Genomic DNA, 19,566 nt, shown 5'->3' on the forward strand with positions numbered 1-19,566 from the left:
TTTGTAAAACTTCCAAATTTGGCTCTTTTCTCGTTGGCAACAAGGGTGTCGATCGATGCTCTCTAGTGTCGATCGATGCCCTCTCTCATATTCGACTCCAAGCTGATTTCCTCCAGATTATTGCTTCAAAATGATCCAAACTGCTCCACTTTGCTCCTTTCATGCTAAAAACCTGTAAAGACTCAAAAACAATCTAGAAACAAATGAAAAGACACTAAAAACTCCTTATATCATGGTTAAAACCCACAAAAACCATGATATATCAGTAACCGTAAGAGTCTCTAGACGCAGCTAGAGCAATACTCTCACTCACAGATGTCACATGCGACTCTGTTAACACACACAAATAACATGAATGAAGAGAATAACAAACACCAGTCATTTATACGTCTTCTTCTTCACGTGCTCCTTCTGTTTCCACTTCCTTAGCATTAGCACGTGACCTCCTTCGAGTGTAGACTATAAATGACTTATCACATAATTGTTAATATCGTTATCTTTGCAGGTAAGTGAAACACGTTGTATTTTTTTATATCTTTAATGGAAAAGGAGTCGCAATGTAGGATTAATCTCAAGGTAGCGAACAAAGATGTTGCTAGGATTAATCATGATGAAGGTAAAATACTAATATAAAAAACATTCAGAGACATTGATTAATAGAAAACAAATATCTCAAAAAGTATTATTTAAAAAAATATATATATACTAAAAACACCTACTCTACAAAATTATTATAAAAAAGTGTGTTAGTTGTGAAGTGACCTTAGTGCAGTGGCAGGAGGTAAGTCTATTTGTAGAAGATACCATCACACTCGGAATTGAGTCTTGACTAATGGGTCTGCTAGTTGTGGCTCAATGGTTGACAAAAAAAAAAAAGTGTTAGTTGTTACCATATTAAAATGTTAAAACTCATACATACTTTACTTAAATATTATAGTATACATTATCTAACATATATTAACATTCACCATCTCTCTCGTTTAAGCTGATTATGGATATGCACATCGCAATATGATACGTAATAATATGATGTTCATAACTATCTTTGATAGTAGTATATATATATATTACGCTCATATCTTTAAATTATCATTGTACTGTAAATACCTTTTTGTCGGCAAACAATTCCATTCCATTATATAATTAGAATACAAAGGAGTTTAACATACATTTATAGAACCCAACCATAAGAGGACTTTTTTTCTCTTGCTTCCTTAGCTAAGGTATCCGCCAAGCTATTTGCTGTCGTAGGTATTAACTTGAAACTGTGGACACCATCCACCATTATAAGGATATATTCTAGATGTCCCTGTACGTATATCTATAGGACCTAGAGGTAAGTGTCTTCTATGTGGAGTTGCAGATTCCAAGTACTTATAGAGGATTTTGTGAATCACCACAATATGTGACATTCTGATAGTTCAGTGTGTCTTCACTCTTCATTTGGATTATTGCCTCTTTTAGTCTATGGCTTCTGCCTCCAGTACTGAGTTGGTAGGTTCTATAGATTATCTGAAAGTGAAACCATATAAGTTGATACACTTCATCACACATTGACACCATCTCTCTGCAAAACCAAGTTTCCTTAAGACAATTTCTATATATAAGATAGGATATAAAAGACACTAATTATAAAAAGCTCGAATACAATACAAAATAAATAAAACACGTTCGCTACAAAATTATCATGTACACGTATAATAAAACGTGTATTACCATATTAAAATGTAAAAATTCATCCGTACTTTGCATATATATACATTGATACGTACATATATTAGCTAGGATTCAAAATAAAATAGATTACCTAACAAATATAACAAGTATCACATTCAAGTGAAATTTCTTCATCTCCGTTGCTATAACTAATCATGGATACAAGGACGATATACTTGATATCTTCAGTGTTGACTTGTACAAACTACAAAGGTTCAAACCCCATGAGATTTGGAATCCCCTTCTTAATAAGAGGGAAATACACAACATTATTTTGGTAGACTTTATAATTTTAATAAATGATTATAAATGGTTACAAATAGATTATACATAGGTTATAGATTAATCCATATATTAATTGGTTACAAGTTGATAGTTTATATATTAATGGTAACAAATAAAATCTTGGCAATTAATCACACTTAATCATGATTTCTGAGATTTTATTGTGGATTTCAAAATAAAATCTGACCTAACACCCTTCCAAGCTTTTAATATAAATCAATATCTTTAAAACCGGACCGGAAAGTGAACCGGAAGTCTTTCGGGTCATTGGATCAACAACTCGGACCGATTGAATTACGGGTCAATTAGTTTATTAGTTTGATTACATTTTATGAATATAACATCTATTTTTCTATAAATATATGAACAAAACATACATAGTTAAGTACTAAACAACTAAAATTAAACTTTTAAATGATTAGATAAAATAACTAACTGATTCTTTTATAACTAACAACATTTATTTAATTTGGTTTGAGTTTAAAGAGTGACGAAAATAAGATATTTTAATTTGAGACCGACAACCCGGTCCGACCCGTCGGTTCAACCACAGGTTCACGGGTTTTTAGCGGGGTTTATTTATTAGGTTTTTAGAGGTTACCCGGACCGAAATACCTATCGGGTTGTGGTTGGATCGAACCGACCGGCCAGTCCGGTCCTGGTTAAAAAACATTGATATAAATTATTCAGATCTCCATTCACCAAAATACATCTCGCATATTCAAACAAAAAAATAATAATAATAATAACAATTATTTCTCAGTTTACAATGCTAAACCGTCTTATATTTTATTTTGAAATTATAATACAGATCAAAGGAATTTAATCCGTGCTCTAGCATGGATCCAAATCTAGTATAGTATAAAAGACGATGGGTGAGCTGGTTAAGATGGTTATCGAATATTAATTATAGATAAAATGAGTTTTGTATTATTACATGGACTAGTTTCCTCAGTGTATGTTAAGTTTATTTGACAACAACTCGTTGCATTATAGAAAACGAATTATAGCTAAGGATAACAGGAGCACCAAATTGTGGGTGAATGGTGATGGCTTCGTAAGGTGCGTGAACATAGGAAGGAGAGAGCTCGAAGGAGAATCTCTGTAGAATCAAAGCCATTGCCATCTTTGCCTCCAATAGGGCAAAATTCTGGCCGATGCATATCCTTGGTCCCCAGCCAAAGGCAAAGAAGGAAACATGGCTCTTTGTTGCCTTTGAAAGACCGTCTTTGAACCTCTCGGGCTTGAACTCTGCTGCATCTTTGTCCCACAGTTCGCTGTCCCGATGGACTAGCATAATAGGTAGACTAATCTGAACCCCAGCTGTTGTGTCAAGTCTCCTAGCTTCATCTCTTTGTCAGTAGCTCGCATCAGCTGAACTATTGGAGGATATAGCCTTAGGACTTCATATAATATCATTTTCATCTGCAAGGTGATAGATTCTAGATCTATCCGAACACCAAACGAATACTGAATACTCCTTTACTGAATTGAATGAAAGATAAAGAGTTACAGAGAGAGTGAACTCGATATCGGAACTAAGAATTGAAAGAGTAGCTGAGATCTGTAAACAGCGATCAACATATATCACTACCCAAGCACATCACTTGGGATCCTAAGCACATCGCTAAAGGAATTCTCATACAGATTCAACATGCCAAACAAATGAACTCTAACGACTCTATTAAAAAGGTTGAAGACGATCGTAACAGAAAAGTCTCTGAGTCAACCCAAGTCTTTGCTTCCTTCTTTAGTCAACTCATCCACACTTGCCACGTCACTCTTCTCTTTCGATAACTCCTGCTGACGTGGCTTCTTTCGATAATAAGATTGATGAATCGTATCAATACTTCCCTCCCGGAGACACAGCTTGTCCTCAAGCTGAAAAGAAGGAAACAACTGCACAAACTCACGAGAGAGCATCCAAGAATCTTCCTCTGCTGTGCGATCAAGCCAATGGATCAGAAACTCTCGCTGCCCCGTTGCATTGTAACGCACTGCCAGAACAGATTCGGGGTATAAGAACTCATCCTCCAAAAACTCCGGTGGATCCGTAGACTGCACTTCAATGTGATTCCCGACCACTGCCTTTAACTGAGAGACATGAAACACATCATGAATCTTAGCCCCTGTTGGAAGTTGAAGTCGATACGCCACTAGACCAATACGCTCAAGCACCTGGAAAGGACCAAAGAACTTCGCGGATAGTTTGTGACAGGGTCTACGAACCACTGTAAGTTGTCTGTACGGTTGTAATTTCAAATAAACCCAGTCCCCCACAGCAAACACCACATCTCTTCGGTGTTTATCAGCTTGACGTTTCATAATATCTTGAGCTCGTTGAAGATTTGCGCGAATCTTAGTCAATACCACATCTCTCTCGCGTAACTGCACTTCTAGCTCCCAATCAGCAGTTGATCCCAACTCAAAAGGCACCACTTGTGGAGGATCCCTTCCGTAAACCACATTGAAAGGAGTAGTTTTAATAGCCGAGTGGTAGGCAGTATTATAAGAATACTCTGCCCACGCCAAATACTTGCCCCAAGTTCGAGGCTGACCAGATGCGAAACACCGTAAATAAGTCTCCAAGCAACGGTTCAGGACCTCCGTCTGACCGTCTGTTTGAGGATGATACGCGGTGCTATACTTCAGCTTAGTCCCAGCCAATCGAAACAAATCCTTCCAAACCAACCCCAAGAACACTCTGTCACGATCAGAAACCATAGATTTTGGAAAACCATGTAACTTGACCACCTCAGAAGTGAACTTCAAGGCCACGTCCATTGCCTTAAATGGATGTTTGAGACCAATGAAATGCGCAGCTTTGCTCAAACGATCCACAACCACCAAAATTACGTTGATACCACAAGATGTCGGTAAGCCTTCAATGAAATCCAGTGATACATCCTCCCAAACAGCTTTTGGTATAGGTAAAGGTTGTAACAGACCCGCTGGAGCTAACGTTGAATACTTGTGAGTCTGGCACACAGCACATTCTGTTACATACTTCTGCACATCTGTATACATACCTTGCCAATGGAACTGAGCTTGAACGCGCTTCAACGTCTTTAATATGCCTGCATGACCTCCCACTTGACTGTCATGAAACTCACGTAAAAGCAATGGTAAAAATCGTGACTGCTTGGGTAAGACCAGTCGTTTTTTATACCATAATCTACCTTCCACCAAATGGTAATTGCCCAGACTATCCGGAGATGATGTTAACTGTATTATCATGCGTTTTATACTCTCATCATTATCAATCTCCTTGTATAAATCATGAAGTTGGATTGCTGACGGAACCACCAATGATAACAAGGACGTGGATATCGGATGAGCAATGCGTGAAAGTCCATCAGCTGCTTTGTTTTCCACCCCAGGTTTATACACAATATCCATATCATAACCCAACAACTTAGTCAACCACCTCTGATACTCCATATTCACTTCCTTCTGATCCAATAAAAACTTCAAACTTCTTTGATCAGTATGTACTTCAAATCTCCTGCCCAACAGATAGTGTTTCCACTTCAAAACTGCTAAAACAATAGCCATTAATTCTCGCTCATATGCAGGTTTGATCTGTTCTCTAGGGGTAAGAGCATGACTAAAGTAAGCCAGAGGCCTTTTGTCTTGAACCAACACTGCACCAACCCCAGTCCCTGACGCATCTGTCTCTAGCACAAAGGTTTTGTCAAAATCTGGTAATCCCAACACTGGTACTGAAGACATTGAAGTCTTAAGTTTATCAAATGCACCCTGCGCAGTGTCAGACCAAGCAAATTTGTCTTTCTTGAGTAAGTCAGTTAACGGTTTAGCAATCATACCATACCCTTGTACGAACTTCCTGTAATAGCCAGTAAGTCCCAGGAATCCGCGAAGCTGCTTAGTGTTCTGTGGTGTTGGCCAGCCAAGCATAGCTTCTGTCTTGACCGCATCTGTAGCCACCCCCTGCGAAGATATAATGTGTCCGAGATATTCAACCTTGTCTACTCCAAATAAACACTTCTTTTGGTTAGCAAACAATTGATTATCCAGCAACAGCTGTAGGACCAAAGACAAATGCTTCACATGATCAGATAACGACAGACTATAAATCAGTATGTCATCAAAGAAGACCACAACAAAACGCCTGAGNCGACGGACTATAAATCAGTATGTCATCAAAGAAGACCACAACAAAACGCCTGAGATAAGGTTTAAACACTGAGTTCATCAATGCCTGAAAGGTAGCTGGGGCATTTGTGAGACCAAAAGGCATCACTAAAAATTCATAATGTCCCTCAAGTGTTCGAAAAGATGTCTTCTGAATGTCTTCTTCTCGCATACGTATTTGGTGATAGCCTGATCTTAGATCGATTTTTGAGAAAATCACTGAACCATGCAACTCATCCAACAGCTGATCTATTACTGGAATCGGAAACTTGTCAGGAACAGTAGCCCTATTCAAGGTTCTGTAATCCACACAGAACCTCCAGGAGGAATCCTTTTTGCGCACCAGCAATACCGGACTTGAAAAGGGGCTGTTACTAACACGAATGATTCCTGAAGTCAACATTTTATCCACCATCTTCTCCATTACTTCCTTTGTAGAGTGTGGGTAACGGTAAGGTCTTACAGAGATAGACTGTACCCCAGGTTTAAGTGTGATTGAGTGTTCCTTACCTCGTATTGGTGGTAAACAAGTAGGTATAGCAAACACTTTCTCGAACTTCTCTAGCAAAGAATTGATAAGGGGTGATACAACAACTTCCGTGGATAACTTCTTCCCTTTTGATAACTCCATCAAATGTTTATCAGTTAGCGCTTTGCGAGGAGGAGAGTCCAAAGTCTTCAACGATAACGGTTGTCCATGTAAAGAAGGATCACCATGTAATGTTACCAATTGTCCCTTATAAGTAAACTGCCACTCCTGCAACTTCCAATCAACTTCTGTTCTTCCCAGTGTTTCCAACCATTGAACTCCGAGAATAACATCCACACCACCCAAGTCTAAAGCAATGAAATCACTGTCAAATGCTACACCACCCAGTTGGAACTGTACTTGTTTACAAATCCCAGAACCTTGGACAGATACACCATTCCCTAACAATATATCCAAACCCGAAACTGTGTAAACCTTGAGTTTAGTACGGGCTGCCATTGTAGGGGTAATGAAATTATGTGAAGCCCCAGAATCAATCAATACTACTACCTTACTCTTCCCTATCTGTCCCCACAATTTTGTTGTCCTTGGAGAATGCAATCCGAGATAAGAGTTAAGAGATAAACATCTCACTTCTGGAGCTTGAATAATCTCCCCTATATCTTCAGGATGCCACTCCTCATCCATTACTTCCAGTTCCAAACCTTCGACCACCGTTAAAATTTGTAAAGCCTTAAGTGGACATACATGACCACGAGTGTAATTACCTTTACACTTAAAGCAAATCCCCTTGCTTCTCATAGCGTCTAATTCTTCTGCTGTGTGACGTTGTCTAGGGGGAAGAACTGGTCGTGTATTAACTGTGGTTTGAGCTCCTTGACCAGCTGCAGCTTGAACTATCAGAGGTTTATGAGTTGTATATTGTTGTGGAGTTCGGGTTACAAAAGGTCTGGAAGTGATGCTAGTCTTGTTATTCTTCTCACTAATTAACTGGCAAAAGGAACTTGATTCCATTCTTAAAACTGCAGCTTTCTGATAATCAATCCCTTTGGGCTCCTTCATCTTGATTACTTCTTTCATCTCCTGTTTCAAACCATTGTAGAATATCTTTTCCAAATGAGAGTCATCTAAACCAGGAACCTGAGCAGATAAGTCTTCAAATTCTGTTACATAAGCTGCTACTGTCCCAGTTTGTTTGATCGCAAACAAACGATTACCAGGATCCGCCTCAATGGATTCAGCAAACCGTAAAAAGAGTCTCTGTTTGAACTCATTCCATGAACAAAACTCTCTGCGATTCATCTCCCAGTTAAACCACTTTAATACATCTCCCTCAAGACTTAACGCAACCATATCAATTTTATCAAAGTCAGAGTAACGACCGACGCGAAAGAACCTCTCTACCTTGGATAACCACTCATAGACTTCGGATCCATCAAAAACAGGCATATCAATCTTCCGCAATAAGCTAGATCTATTCTCCAGTGGTAGATTCCGATCAACATTGACACACGGATAAGGATCAGAATTATACCGTACCTGTGGTGGTGGACTCAACGATTCTGATTGTTCCGGTCTTTTCCCCAGCTGGATTTCAACTCGCGCTAAGGTATTGAGTACGGATTGCATCGTCTCGTCTAACGATTGGATCTTATCATCATGCTCCACCTTCGATTGCACCAAACGGTGGTATCCACCGCGTAGGAATTGCATAAGGTTCTCCGTTGGATTATCCTGGAAGCTCGCCGACTCTATCGGCTCCGATCCACTCGTTTCCGCCATCGCAAACTAACAATCCAGTTACGCCGCACCAGTGATAGATTCTAGATCTATCCGAACACCAAACGAATACTGAATACTCCTTTACTGAATTGAATGAAAGATAAAGAGTTACAGAGAGAGTGAACTCGATATCGGAACTAAGAATTGAAAGAGTAGCTGAGATCTGTAAACAGCGATCAACATAGATCACTATCCAAGCACATCACTTGGGATCCTAAGCACATCGCTAAAGGAATTCTCATACAGATTCAACATGCCAAACAAATGAACTCTAACGACTCTATTAAAAAGGTTGAAGACGATCGTAACAGAAAAGTTTCTGAGTCAATCCAAGTCTTTGCTTCCTTCTTTAGTCAACTCATCCATACTTGCCACGTCACTCTTCTCTTTCGATAACTCCTGCTGACGTGGCTTCTTTCGATAATAAGATTGATGAATCGTATCACAAGGGAACAAATCATTCAGCAAAAAATAAGAACACACAACAAAAGTATTGATACGTTTTTAATTTGATTTTACATACAACTTTGAGCTGGACAAGGCCTTCTGTATCTGGTTCTTTATCGCCGAAAAATTGCTTCACTTCTTCTCTTGCACGATCCTGCCAGTCTTGGTGTTGGCTTAACAAAACCATTGTCCAAACCAAAAGTACTGAAGTAGTCTCTTGCCCGGCGAAATAGAACATCTTGCACTCTTCTATCACTTCCTCAATGCTCAATTCATTTCCTTTCGCTTGACCCATATCAGACTCAAGAAGTATACCCAACAGATCGTCGTTTGGTGCTTCCCCTTCTTCTCTCCCCCTTATCCTTTTGTTAACGATCCCTCTCAGTATAACTTGGATCTCTCTAGATGCTGCTTTCATCCTTCTATTAAGCTTTGTTGGGAGATAACTATGCAAACACAAAAAANAAAAAAAAAAAAAAAAAAAAAAAAAAAAAAAAAAAAACAGAGAATATATATGGTTCATAATACCTAATAGATTGCAACACTATAAACCATGAGTCAAGCTCTAAAGAGATTATTCTAAAAGAAGTTAAGATTTTAAAACCTTTCTTTACCTATGTCCAAGGATAAAACCTTTCCGAAAAGCTTGTATAACGAGCTCAGCTAGTTCTGTCTGGAGCTCAAATATCCTATGTCCTTCTTTGTAGCTGCTACCAAAAGCAGTACGAGAGATCACATCTGAAGTCATATTCACAAGCCAAGGCCAAACATTCACCTCACATGGAAACCCTTTATTGGAAACTAACTTATACCATTCGTCAACAACCTCCGGTGAAACGCAGGTACCATATTCTATATATAAAATCAGAAGGCACAAATCCGAGTGAACACATGCATTCATACGCACATAAAGAAAAGCTAACATGTTTCGGAACTAGGGATAATAAAGCCTAAACCTTAATTTTCTCAAGGTTGAAAGCCGGATTGATGATTCTTCGGTGTTTCGCCCATTTATCACCATCATAGTTAGCAAGTCCAGTTTCTATCAATCTGAGCAAAGGGAACGTATGAAGCTTCGGGAAATCGTAAACTCTGTTGAGCATTTCCTTGATTAGCTCAGGATCCATTATAGTGATGAATGGTATAGGTCCAAGCCATGTAAAGAAAATCTTTCCTGTTCCAACCACATAGAGGTAACAACAATTGAGACCTTTTCAAGATCACATACTCTTGAATAGTTTTGTTCTAAACAGAGTGAAAAAAAACCCTACCGTGAGTCTTAAGCATTTGCAAGAGATAAGGCAAAACACGTGGTGTGATATCATCCGTTAGTTTGATGGGTTTGGATCTAGCCTCCATCATCATGCTTAAACTCTTCTTCATGTCGCCGACAAGAGGCGTGTAAGGAGTTCCGGCAAGACCCTGTCTTCTCAGGTAACTCTCAAGCATCTTAGGTTTAAACCAAACCCAGTTCAAAGTTCTCCATAGCCACCAAGACACAACAGCTATAGCTACTGAAATTGTTACCGACGCTACTGAAATTGTTACCGACGCTACTGATATCTCCATTTTCATTTCCCAGAGATAGGATTTGAGAACATTCGCACTGTTAACTCTTTTGTTGTGACTTGTGAACGTTGTTGATCTTTTGCTCTACTGTCACAGTCATATCCCACTTATAGATGTGCCGGTAGCTTTTTTAGATTAGTTTGAAAATAAACTGTATGCGACAGAAAGTGGAGATATATTGGCCATAAGTTGTGTTGACGTTTCTTTATCAGTTGTCACTCACTACCATTCATGTGTTTTTTTGGTTTCTCTACCAAAGAATTGAAATGTGATGCTTTTTTTTTTGGCTTTTTTCGTGTACTATCTAAGAAAATGACTAGAATGACAAAAACAATCATGAAAAGATTAATAATGAAGGAAGTAAGCATGAAAAACTATGCCTACAACTAAAATATGCTTCTACCAAAAAAAAACTGTGTCCGTTTTTAGGAATTCGTACCATGTCACAATACAAAAAAAATCATAAAATTAAATTATACGTGAAAATAAAGAAGCAAAATATGATGAAAAAGGGTGAAAACAAAAATCTTTACACTAGAAATTCAAAACCATGTCACTATGTCACAATACAGAAAAAAAAAAAGAAAAAAAATATATATGTATTTTCAGCAGAATCATAAAACTAAATTAAATTAAGGGAATTTGAAAAATATAAGCAAAATATGATGAAATGGAAAGGAAAAATTAATTTATACAGATGAAAGAAAAATATAGAATTTAAACATTCCAAAGACTAAAATGTAGATTGAATGATATGACATACTTATATCCATATTCATTATTATTGGTAAATTGTATATTAAATGACTTTCAACTATAATATGCACAACGAGAAACACTCATTTTACCAAACTCTTCCCTAAAAAACAAAAAAATCTGTGAAGTGAACTTAGTGCAATGGCATGAGGTAAGTTCATTTGTATAAGGTACCATTACACCCGGGATCGAATTCCGGCTCCTACGATTGGCTAATGGGCCGGCCAGTTGTGACCTAATGGTTTGAAAAAGAAAAAAAAAAAGAAATATATCCTGCCATTCTTGTTTGAAATGGTGCAGAACAAGAAAGTATCTTAAAAAAAAGAAAAAAAGAAAGTATGTTGAAGAAGTATGTAGATGGTATTCCTACAGAAGAAGACATGGAAGTGAAGCTTGGGGAGAATATTGAGCTTAAAGCACCAAAAGGGTCTTCTTGTTTCCTCGTTAAAAATCTCTACTTGTCTTGCGTTCCTTACATGAGAGGTCGAATGCGTGATTTCCACGGTTCCTACTTTTGTTCCTGGTCAAGTATATAACATTATCATACTTTACATTTGTGTCAGTTGCTTCTGTGATTGGTGTTTTTGGGTATTGTTTTGTTCTTTGGAAAATCAAATATTGAAGATGGTTCTGTGATTGGTGGTGTAAATAGTGCACTGGTGCGATAGAGAGATTTTTGCACACCAAGTGTTCGACGTTTTGATGGAAGTTGTGAATGTGCATAGAAATGCTGCCAATTCTTGAAAAATATCTTGCTAAGTTGTTTTATTGGTGATTTTTATTCATATTCTTTGATGACTCTTTTACATGATTCTTGGCTTGAGTTTTCCTTTGTTATATATACTCTGTATGTATTAAGCGTATTGATAGTTTTGTGATATTGATGCAGCGTATCGAAGGGTTTGGTTTAGCAAGAGTGATAGATTCTGATGATGTTAACTATAAGCCGGGCGACATAATGGGTTTGTTTGTTTGGTTGACGCTGGCGGCTGCGGCAGCGGCTGTGTTTATGTTTTTAACTGCTGAATTGAAACAACGTTTAAAAATATTAGACGCAGGTCGTAGCGTTTGTCGCAGCGTCATGACGCAGGTACCTGCGGCAAGCAAACGAACAACCATACCTGCGTCTGCCGCAGCCGCAGGTACCTGCGGCAGCCAAAGGAACAAGCCTAATATCTTGGATTATTGGTTGGGAAGAATACAGTTTGCTTCGTAATTCAGATAGCCTGCAGTTGAGAAAGATTCAGTTGGATGAAGATATTCCACTTTCTTATCATCTTGGACTTCTCGGTATGTATGATCCCGTCCTCTGTTTGATCTAATCAGTTTGAGCTCACAATTACCATTCTCTGATTCTTCTCACTTTTGACAGGGATGGCTGGATTTACAGCATATGCAGGGTTTTACGAGATTTGCGCTGTCCTAAGAAAGGGGATAGTGTTTTTGTCTCTTCAGCATCAGGTGCAGTTGGACAACTTGTAGGTCAGGTTGCTAAGTTACACGGCTGCTATGTTGTTGGGAGTGCCGGTAGTAAACAAAAGGTTATTTTATTACTTAGTCTCTAAACTAATAATGTTTAGGAACTCTTGTTACTTGGCTTGTTTTGTGAAGTAACTTTTTGTGGACATTATTTCAGGTTGATCTTCTTAAACACAAGCTTGGGTTTGATGAAGCTTTTAACTACAAGGAAGAGGCTGACCTTGATGCTGCTTTAAAGAGGTAAATATACTGCAATATTCAACCTAACAAATCAATTACCTTAAATAGTCTCACTCGCTCGTTCTCCTGCATATCGTCATTGTCATTGTTTGGGAAATGCAAAACCTGTTTCGTTCATTGGAAGGTCACTTGTGGAGTAATGCTTGTCTTGAGGTCATTATGGCTTGTATCTCTAGGCTTTTAAATGTGCCATAAGGAACTTATTTTCACCATCATTGCAACTCTATTTACACATCTTATCAACACTTGTGTCACTCTAGTTAGACAAAGAAAAAACAGAAACAATCACTAGACCAAATTTCCATAAAGGTAATAGTAAGGTACTCTGGTTATGCCACTTAAAGTGAATTCTTGTCGCTTGCTCTAGGGTAGGGTATCGCGCGTAACGTGAATTTGTCCATAACTGTTAAGCTGAAAATGTTTCATTATCTTACTAATAGGTACTTCCCGGAGGGGATCAATATCTACTTCGACAACGTGGGTGGATCCATGCTTGATGCAGCTCTCCTAAACATGAAGGTCCGTGGAAGAATCGCGCTTTGTGGAATGGTATCTTTGCAAAGCCTCTCAAGCTCATCACAAGGAATCAACAACTTATACAACGCGATCCCTAAACGCATAAGATTAGAAGGGTTCTTGCAGAGCGATTACCTCCACATTTTCCCACAGTTTCTTCAACACGTCAAGGGATATAACAAGGAAGGGAAGATTGTATACATGGAAGATATGTCCTAAGTAATCGAGCTCGCTCCTGCTGCACTTGTTGGGCTATTTTCTGGGAAAAACATTGGTAAACAAGTTGTTCGTGTNCTTATAACGTGAATTTGTCCATAACTGTTAAGCTGAAAATGTTTCATTATCTTACTAATAGGTACTTCCCGGAGGGGATCAATATCTACTTCGACAACGTGGGTGGATCCATGCTTGATGCAGCTCTCCTAAACATGAAGGTCCGTGGAAGAATCGCGCTTTGTGGAATGGTATCTTTGCAAAGCCTCTCAAGCTCATCACAAGGAATCAACAACTTATACAACGCGATCCCTAAACGCATAAGATTAGAAGGGTTCTTGCAGAGCGATTACCTCCACATTTTCCCACAGTTTCTTCAACACGTCAAGGGATATAACAAGGAAGGGAAGATTGTATACATGGAAGATATGTCCTAAGTAATCGAGCTCGCTCCTGCTGCACTTGTTGGGCTATTTTCTGGGAAAAACATTGGTAAACAAGTTGTTCGTGTTGCTAAGGAGTGATTTGTTTCTGGATGTATATTGCATTACGTGTAGTATCTTCTTGCCAACTAAAGCAAAAGGTCTTGTGAATCCACTAGTTGAGAAAGGAAGTGTGTGTTTCACGAACGTGGTCTTGTAGATTTCAATTGGCTAATTGCGGGTATTAACATGTAGCATTCTCGGTGTGTCCCTCATCTTCGCACATGTCGGAAGTGTTATAAAGTGGTCTAATGGTTCGTCAATGCAAATTTCCTTTGTTCGACCTGCATCTGAAACGATTGGCCTAAGAACATGATTTTAGTCTAAACCTTTTTTTTTGTCGTTTCCATGAAATTTTTACATAATTCTGTAAGATATAATTCTATTTGAAGCAAAATGTTTACTATAACTATTTAAGAGGTTTCTTATAATAAAAGCAAAAGATATTAATTATGATGTTTGAAGAAGTTTAGCTGCTCAAGCTTAAGCTATAGGTCTACTATAACTAGCCTAGGACTGAATGCAGCGATTGTAGCTGTTGTGAGTTGGTTAGATAGCAGCCCTTAGTTAGGGATGAATTTATAGGCCTGTCTCTGCAGATTGTTGAAGGGGAGAATGGTTTTTTGAGGGTTTGGTCATTTGGTTGAAGTTTCATAGCTTTGTTCTTATCTTAGTAGGTTATAATAAACATGAGTCAATTGTAAATACGTTCCATCTAAGTGAATGCTAAATTAGAAAATGGAATTTTTTATGAGACACGAGCCCGCAATACTTAGAAATCTCGTTTAAAAAGTGCAGCAAATGTTTGATGCATATATCTAATAAGAAATATCCAGAACATCAAAGTTCCTTGAACGACCTCGTAATTCATGCGGAAACACATCTAATACTTATGAAACCAAGAGTAGTAGAGCCAAAAAAAAAACAAAAGCTTATCCATTCTCATGACAAAAAGAAAATGTTGTTTGCTTCTTTACTTCTTATTAGGCTTAACCAAATCTGTGGACACAGCTGCGGCATGACATGAACACGCAGAAGAAATTGTATTCTCTTTTCACTTAGCCTGAGGATGAGATGCAATAAAGTCAACGGCTAGATTGATGGAATGGATCTTGTCTGCGTCAGTATCAGGGATCTCAAACCCAAATTCCTCCTCCAATGCCATCACAACTTCCACAGTGTCCAAACTGTCCAACCCGAGATCGTTTTGGAAATGGGATTTTGGTGAAACCTGCAACAACAGTAGGAAATGGATTATTAGTACATGGTTGAAGCCTAATTACATGTCACAGTAGACTAGAGAGCACTAAAACTGGAGACTTGAGATGTAGATGACAACTGATTCGTTCAGACAGAGTCTCTAAGTTGTTGTTTAGTTGTTGATCAAGAGAGCTAAGAAGCACTAACTACATAAACACCCAAACACAAAGCCTAGAGTAAAAGAATGCACAAAAAGCTTACTCAGCAAAACTTGTGAAAAGCTTCAAGATACTTACACATACAAACAAATTTATAATCACTCTTGTACAAGATTGTGATGCTGAAGGAATTTTGAAAATCTCAACCTAATCAAAAGATAACTGAGAATAGATGAGATGAGCTATCACTAGTAAGTAGTAACAGAACAGTCAAATGGAGTTTATCATTAGCTACAACCACCGAATAGAGAAAACAGGAAACCACCCAAACAAGTAAGTATGAGCAAAAAAGTTTCCAAATTGTTGCAATGTAGATACTCAAAAGTACATACACAATGCAACAAATAATCACCCAAAAGGGCTAAAAGAAAGTAACCCAAAACTCTCAATACGATAAAAATTTATCCTTTGTTCTCTCGCAAGTAAAAGTAAATTGCAGAATCCTAAGTTCTCTCTACACTCAGGTTATATGAACAGTTGCTGAGCGGATGAACACAAACTAAAAATCAAAGCTTTTTTAAATTCATCTAATCAAAAACCCAGATAAAGCTTCATTTCTAAGGTCTTACTCACTCATCAACCAAATTAAAAAAGCAAAAAATGAAAAGTAGAGAAATGGGTCAGATCGTACCTTAGAAGGATCGACTTTTTGGAAGTTTTTGACGACGGAGAGAACGCGATCTGTGACCTCAGATTTGTCAAGGAAAGAGCCTCTTACTTCCTCCGAGAAACGGCGGAGAAGAACGGTGAAAGGGAGTGCACATTCTCTAGGGTTTCGAATTGTTGGATTCACGTTGACTCTCAGATATCTAAGCAAAGCACCTCTCGCCGCCATTGCTCTGTCTTGTTGTATTGAAAGTAAAAAAAACCTAAAAAGTTTTCTCTGCTGTGGTGGCTCTCCAAAGGAGATCTGCTTGTTTTTGATATACAATAGAAAACGACGTCGTTACGATTTTTAGTGGGCTTTCTTATTTGAGCCCATTAACTCTGGACTCGAGTGTTTTTTATCTAGTATCAGTATGAACTCAAAGACTATATACTACTACATGTACGAGACACAGTCTTAAATTCTTGTCACTGACCTATTGTTTGTCTATGGGTTATAAATTTTTGATGTCTGGTATCTTTTTCTTTTTTAACTTCACTATTCTAAAAGCTAAGAAAATATCTTTGGGGGATGGTTTTGTTTTGTCACCAAAAAGAATCAGATCCTTGGAAAAAAAAGAAGAAGAAGAAGCTGTTTTATTACAATTGGTATGGTTTTGTATCATTTTGATTCGATATTGGTGTGGGTAATGAAGTGGGAGAAATAAAAAGAATACAGTACTAGTAAAAAAAATAAAAGACCCCACCTTATTCCCCTCAATAAAAACAAAAACATCAATAAATGTTATAACCAAAATAATTGAAAAAAGTAGCTCGAGAGGAGTTAGGGAAGTAGAGGAACTAGAGGAAGAAGAAGAAGTAGCATTTGCTACTTTACCCAAAATCCCTAACCACATAAACCCCAACAAAAAAAAAAAAAAAAAAAAAAAAAAAAAAAAAAAAAAAAAAANCTTTCATTGTAAGTTTCTAATTTTCTTCTTCTTCTGTAATGTTGTTCTTTGGTTTCTTCTTCCTTACTTTCCTTGTGTTTTGATGTTTTGGTTTCTGTTTTATTGTGAATTCAGGGTAGAGAATGGTGTGAATCTGAATCTTGATTCATCTGCAAGTGTGAAAGAGAAGAATATCTGTTCTTGGTTTGGTTCTTTTTTATTTTTGTCTATAATTTATTTTGAGCCTTCATTAAATTTCATTACCTACTATCTCAGCAACATCATCATCCTCATTAATTAATTGTCTTTTTTTCTCATTTTTTTAGGGTTTTTTTTTTTTGAGAATCTTGTTCACTTCAAGCAAGATTTTGTGCTTTTTTTTTCTTCTCTCTTCAATCAATTCTCTATCTGTCTTTCTTTCTTTTTTCATTCTCTTGTTTGCTTATGTGTGTTACGAATTTAGCATATTTTGGAAAGAGTCATTTTTTTTTGGTTAAGCTGGCAATTGGGAGAAATATTTAATATGGTGATGATGATGGTGTTGATGGTGATGGTGGTGATAGTGAAGCTGTTAAAGCTTTTTTTAAGTCTTTGTAATGAGTGATATGTTAAGAAAAAAATCGGATCAAGTTTAGTGCTCTGTTATGATCTGATAAGATCTAAGTGCTTCTTTTGGTTTTAAAATAGAGAGTAANCTGTTTCTTAATTTGTCAAAAAATCAAACCTTTAACCTAAAGCTGAACTCAAAGTTTTGACCTTTCTTTAGCTTTTTTTATTTTGTGTTCTGATTTGGAATTTTTTACTGTTTGGAATTTGTTAGGCAAATGAGGTGTCAATCAAAAAAGGAGAAGGAGAGATGAAGATGATGCCATTGATGGAGGAGAAGTTTATGGTGATGAATGAAACAAGAAGGAAGCTTGGGAGTTTTCAGATATGTTCAGTTTGTACTTGTTGTGGTGGTGCTAAAGGTCTTTGCTTGCCTTCACCTTGTTGCTATGCTATTAACTGCAACATCCCTAATAGACCTTTTGGTTACTGCTCTTTCACTCCCAAAACTTGCAATTGCTTTGGCTGCCATATCTGAGATCTCTCTTCTTTCATTGTAAGTTTCTAATTTTCTTCTTCTTCTGTAATGTTGTTCTTTGGTTTCTTCTTCCTTACTTTCCTTGTGTTTTGATGTTTTGGTTTCTGTTTTATTGTGAATTCAGGGTAGAGAATGGTGTGAATCTGAATCTTGATTCATCTGCAAGTGTGAAAGAGAAGAATATCTGTTCTTGGTTTGGTTCTTTTTTATTTTTGTCTATAATTTATTTTGAGCCTTCATTAAATTTCATTACCTACTATCTCAGCAACATCATCATCCTCATTAATTAATTGTCTTTTTTTCTCATTTTTTTAGGGTTTTTTTTTTTTGAGAATCTTGTTCACTTCAAGCAAGATTTTGTGCTTTTTTTTTCTTCTCTCTTCAATCAATTCTCTATCTGTCTTTCTTTCTTTTTTCATTCTCTTGTTTGCTTATGTGTGTTACGAATTTAGCATATTTTGGAAAGAGTCATTTTTTTTTGGTTAAGCTGGCAATTGGGAGAAATATTTAATATGGTGATGATGATGGTGTTGATGGTGATGGTGGTGATAGTGAAGCTGTTAAAGCTTTTTTTAAGTCTTTGTAATGAGTGATATGTTAAGAAAAAAATCGGATCAAGTTTAGTGCTCTGTTATGATCTGATAAGATCTAAGTGCTTCTTTTGGTTTTAAAATAGAGAGTAAAAAGGAAAAAAAGAAACAATTATTCATCTTCAAGTGCAGAGAGACTAGACAATGTCTTTGGATATGTTTTTATTTTATTCACAGTGCAAAAGAGACACTGTTATTATTGTAAGAGATGTTTTAGATCAAATGTTTGTTCCAACTCTCTCTATTTGTTTAGCATATTTAATCTGCAAGATCTGTAAATTTAATTACTAATTGTTCATTACTATTCACACATGGGACATCATAAAGTTGTCTTTGGTGATAAATTAGTCAATATGTTTTGAGTGTTTAGAGTGTTGACCTGACCACAGCCAGCAGCTTCCCCGTGATTGATTGGCTTTTAATTAAATCGCACAGTTTGCATTTATATTCACAGGTCATGTTTCATTAAACCCTAAACTGTTCTCGTAAATATAAATAAACTCAAATTTAAGATAAATTTAAGATACTAATTCTGTCTGTACAGTACACAAAGTCTATGGGTAATTAAAATGTCGGAGAACAGAATCTTGTTCACATTTAGAACATTGATCAACTTAAAAGTAATCCCTACACTATATTTAGGGCATTTTTATTGGGGAACACTTTTGGGTGTTATAAGAGTAAAAATATTATGAAAATAATGTAAGATCATTAGTTTAAATATTTTGTTAAGAAGTTTGTTATTGGGAGAATATGTTTAAGATCATAAGATTTAATAATATAATAATCTTAAACATATTACATTTATA

General features: G+C 37.0%; 2 protein-coding genes and 2 pseudogenes across 2 annotated transcripts; 2 read left to right on the top strand and 2 right to left on the bottom strand.

Moving 5' to 3' along the window:
* On the bottom strand, nt 2,947-10,509 carry LOC104789531 (annotated as a pseudogene).
* Nucleotides 11,744-14,322, top strand: LOC104789533 (annotated as a pseudogene).
* Nucleotides 14,912-16,457, bottom strand: LOC104787517 (acyl carrier protein 2, mitochondrial-like). The gene is made up of 2 exons (XM_010513120.1): nt 16,180-16,457; nt 14,912-15,361 (listed from the first exon to the last, which is right to left on the bottom strand). The coding sequence occupies exons 1-2, from the start codon at nt 16,381-16,383 to the stop codon at nt 15,185-15,187; spliced, it is 381 nt and encodes a 126-aa protein (XP_010511422.1). The 5' UTR covers nt 16,384-16,457; the 3' UTR covers nt 14,912-15,184.
* Nucleotides 17,607-18,999, top strand: LOC104789534. The gene is made up of 3 exons (XM_010515215.1): nt 17,607-17,630; nt 17,904-18,185; nt 18,292-18,999. Exons 1-2 carry the CDS (start codon nt 17,607-17,609, stop codon nt 18,165-18,167), a joined length of 288 nt encoding a protein of 95 aa, XP_010513517.1. The 3' UTR covers nt 18,168-18,185; nt 18,292-18,999.

This window comes from Camelina sativa, chromosome 5, assembly GCF_000633955.1.
Source record: "Camelina sativa cultivar DH55 chromosome 5, Cs, whole genome shotgun sequence".
NCBI lineage: Eukaryota > Viridiplantae > Streptophyta > Magnoliopsida > Brassicales > Brassicaceae > Camelina > Camelina sativa.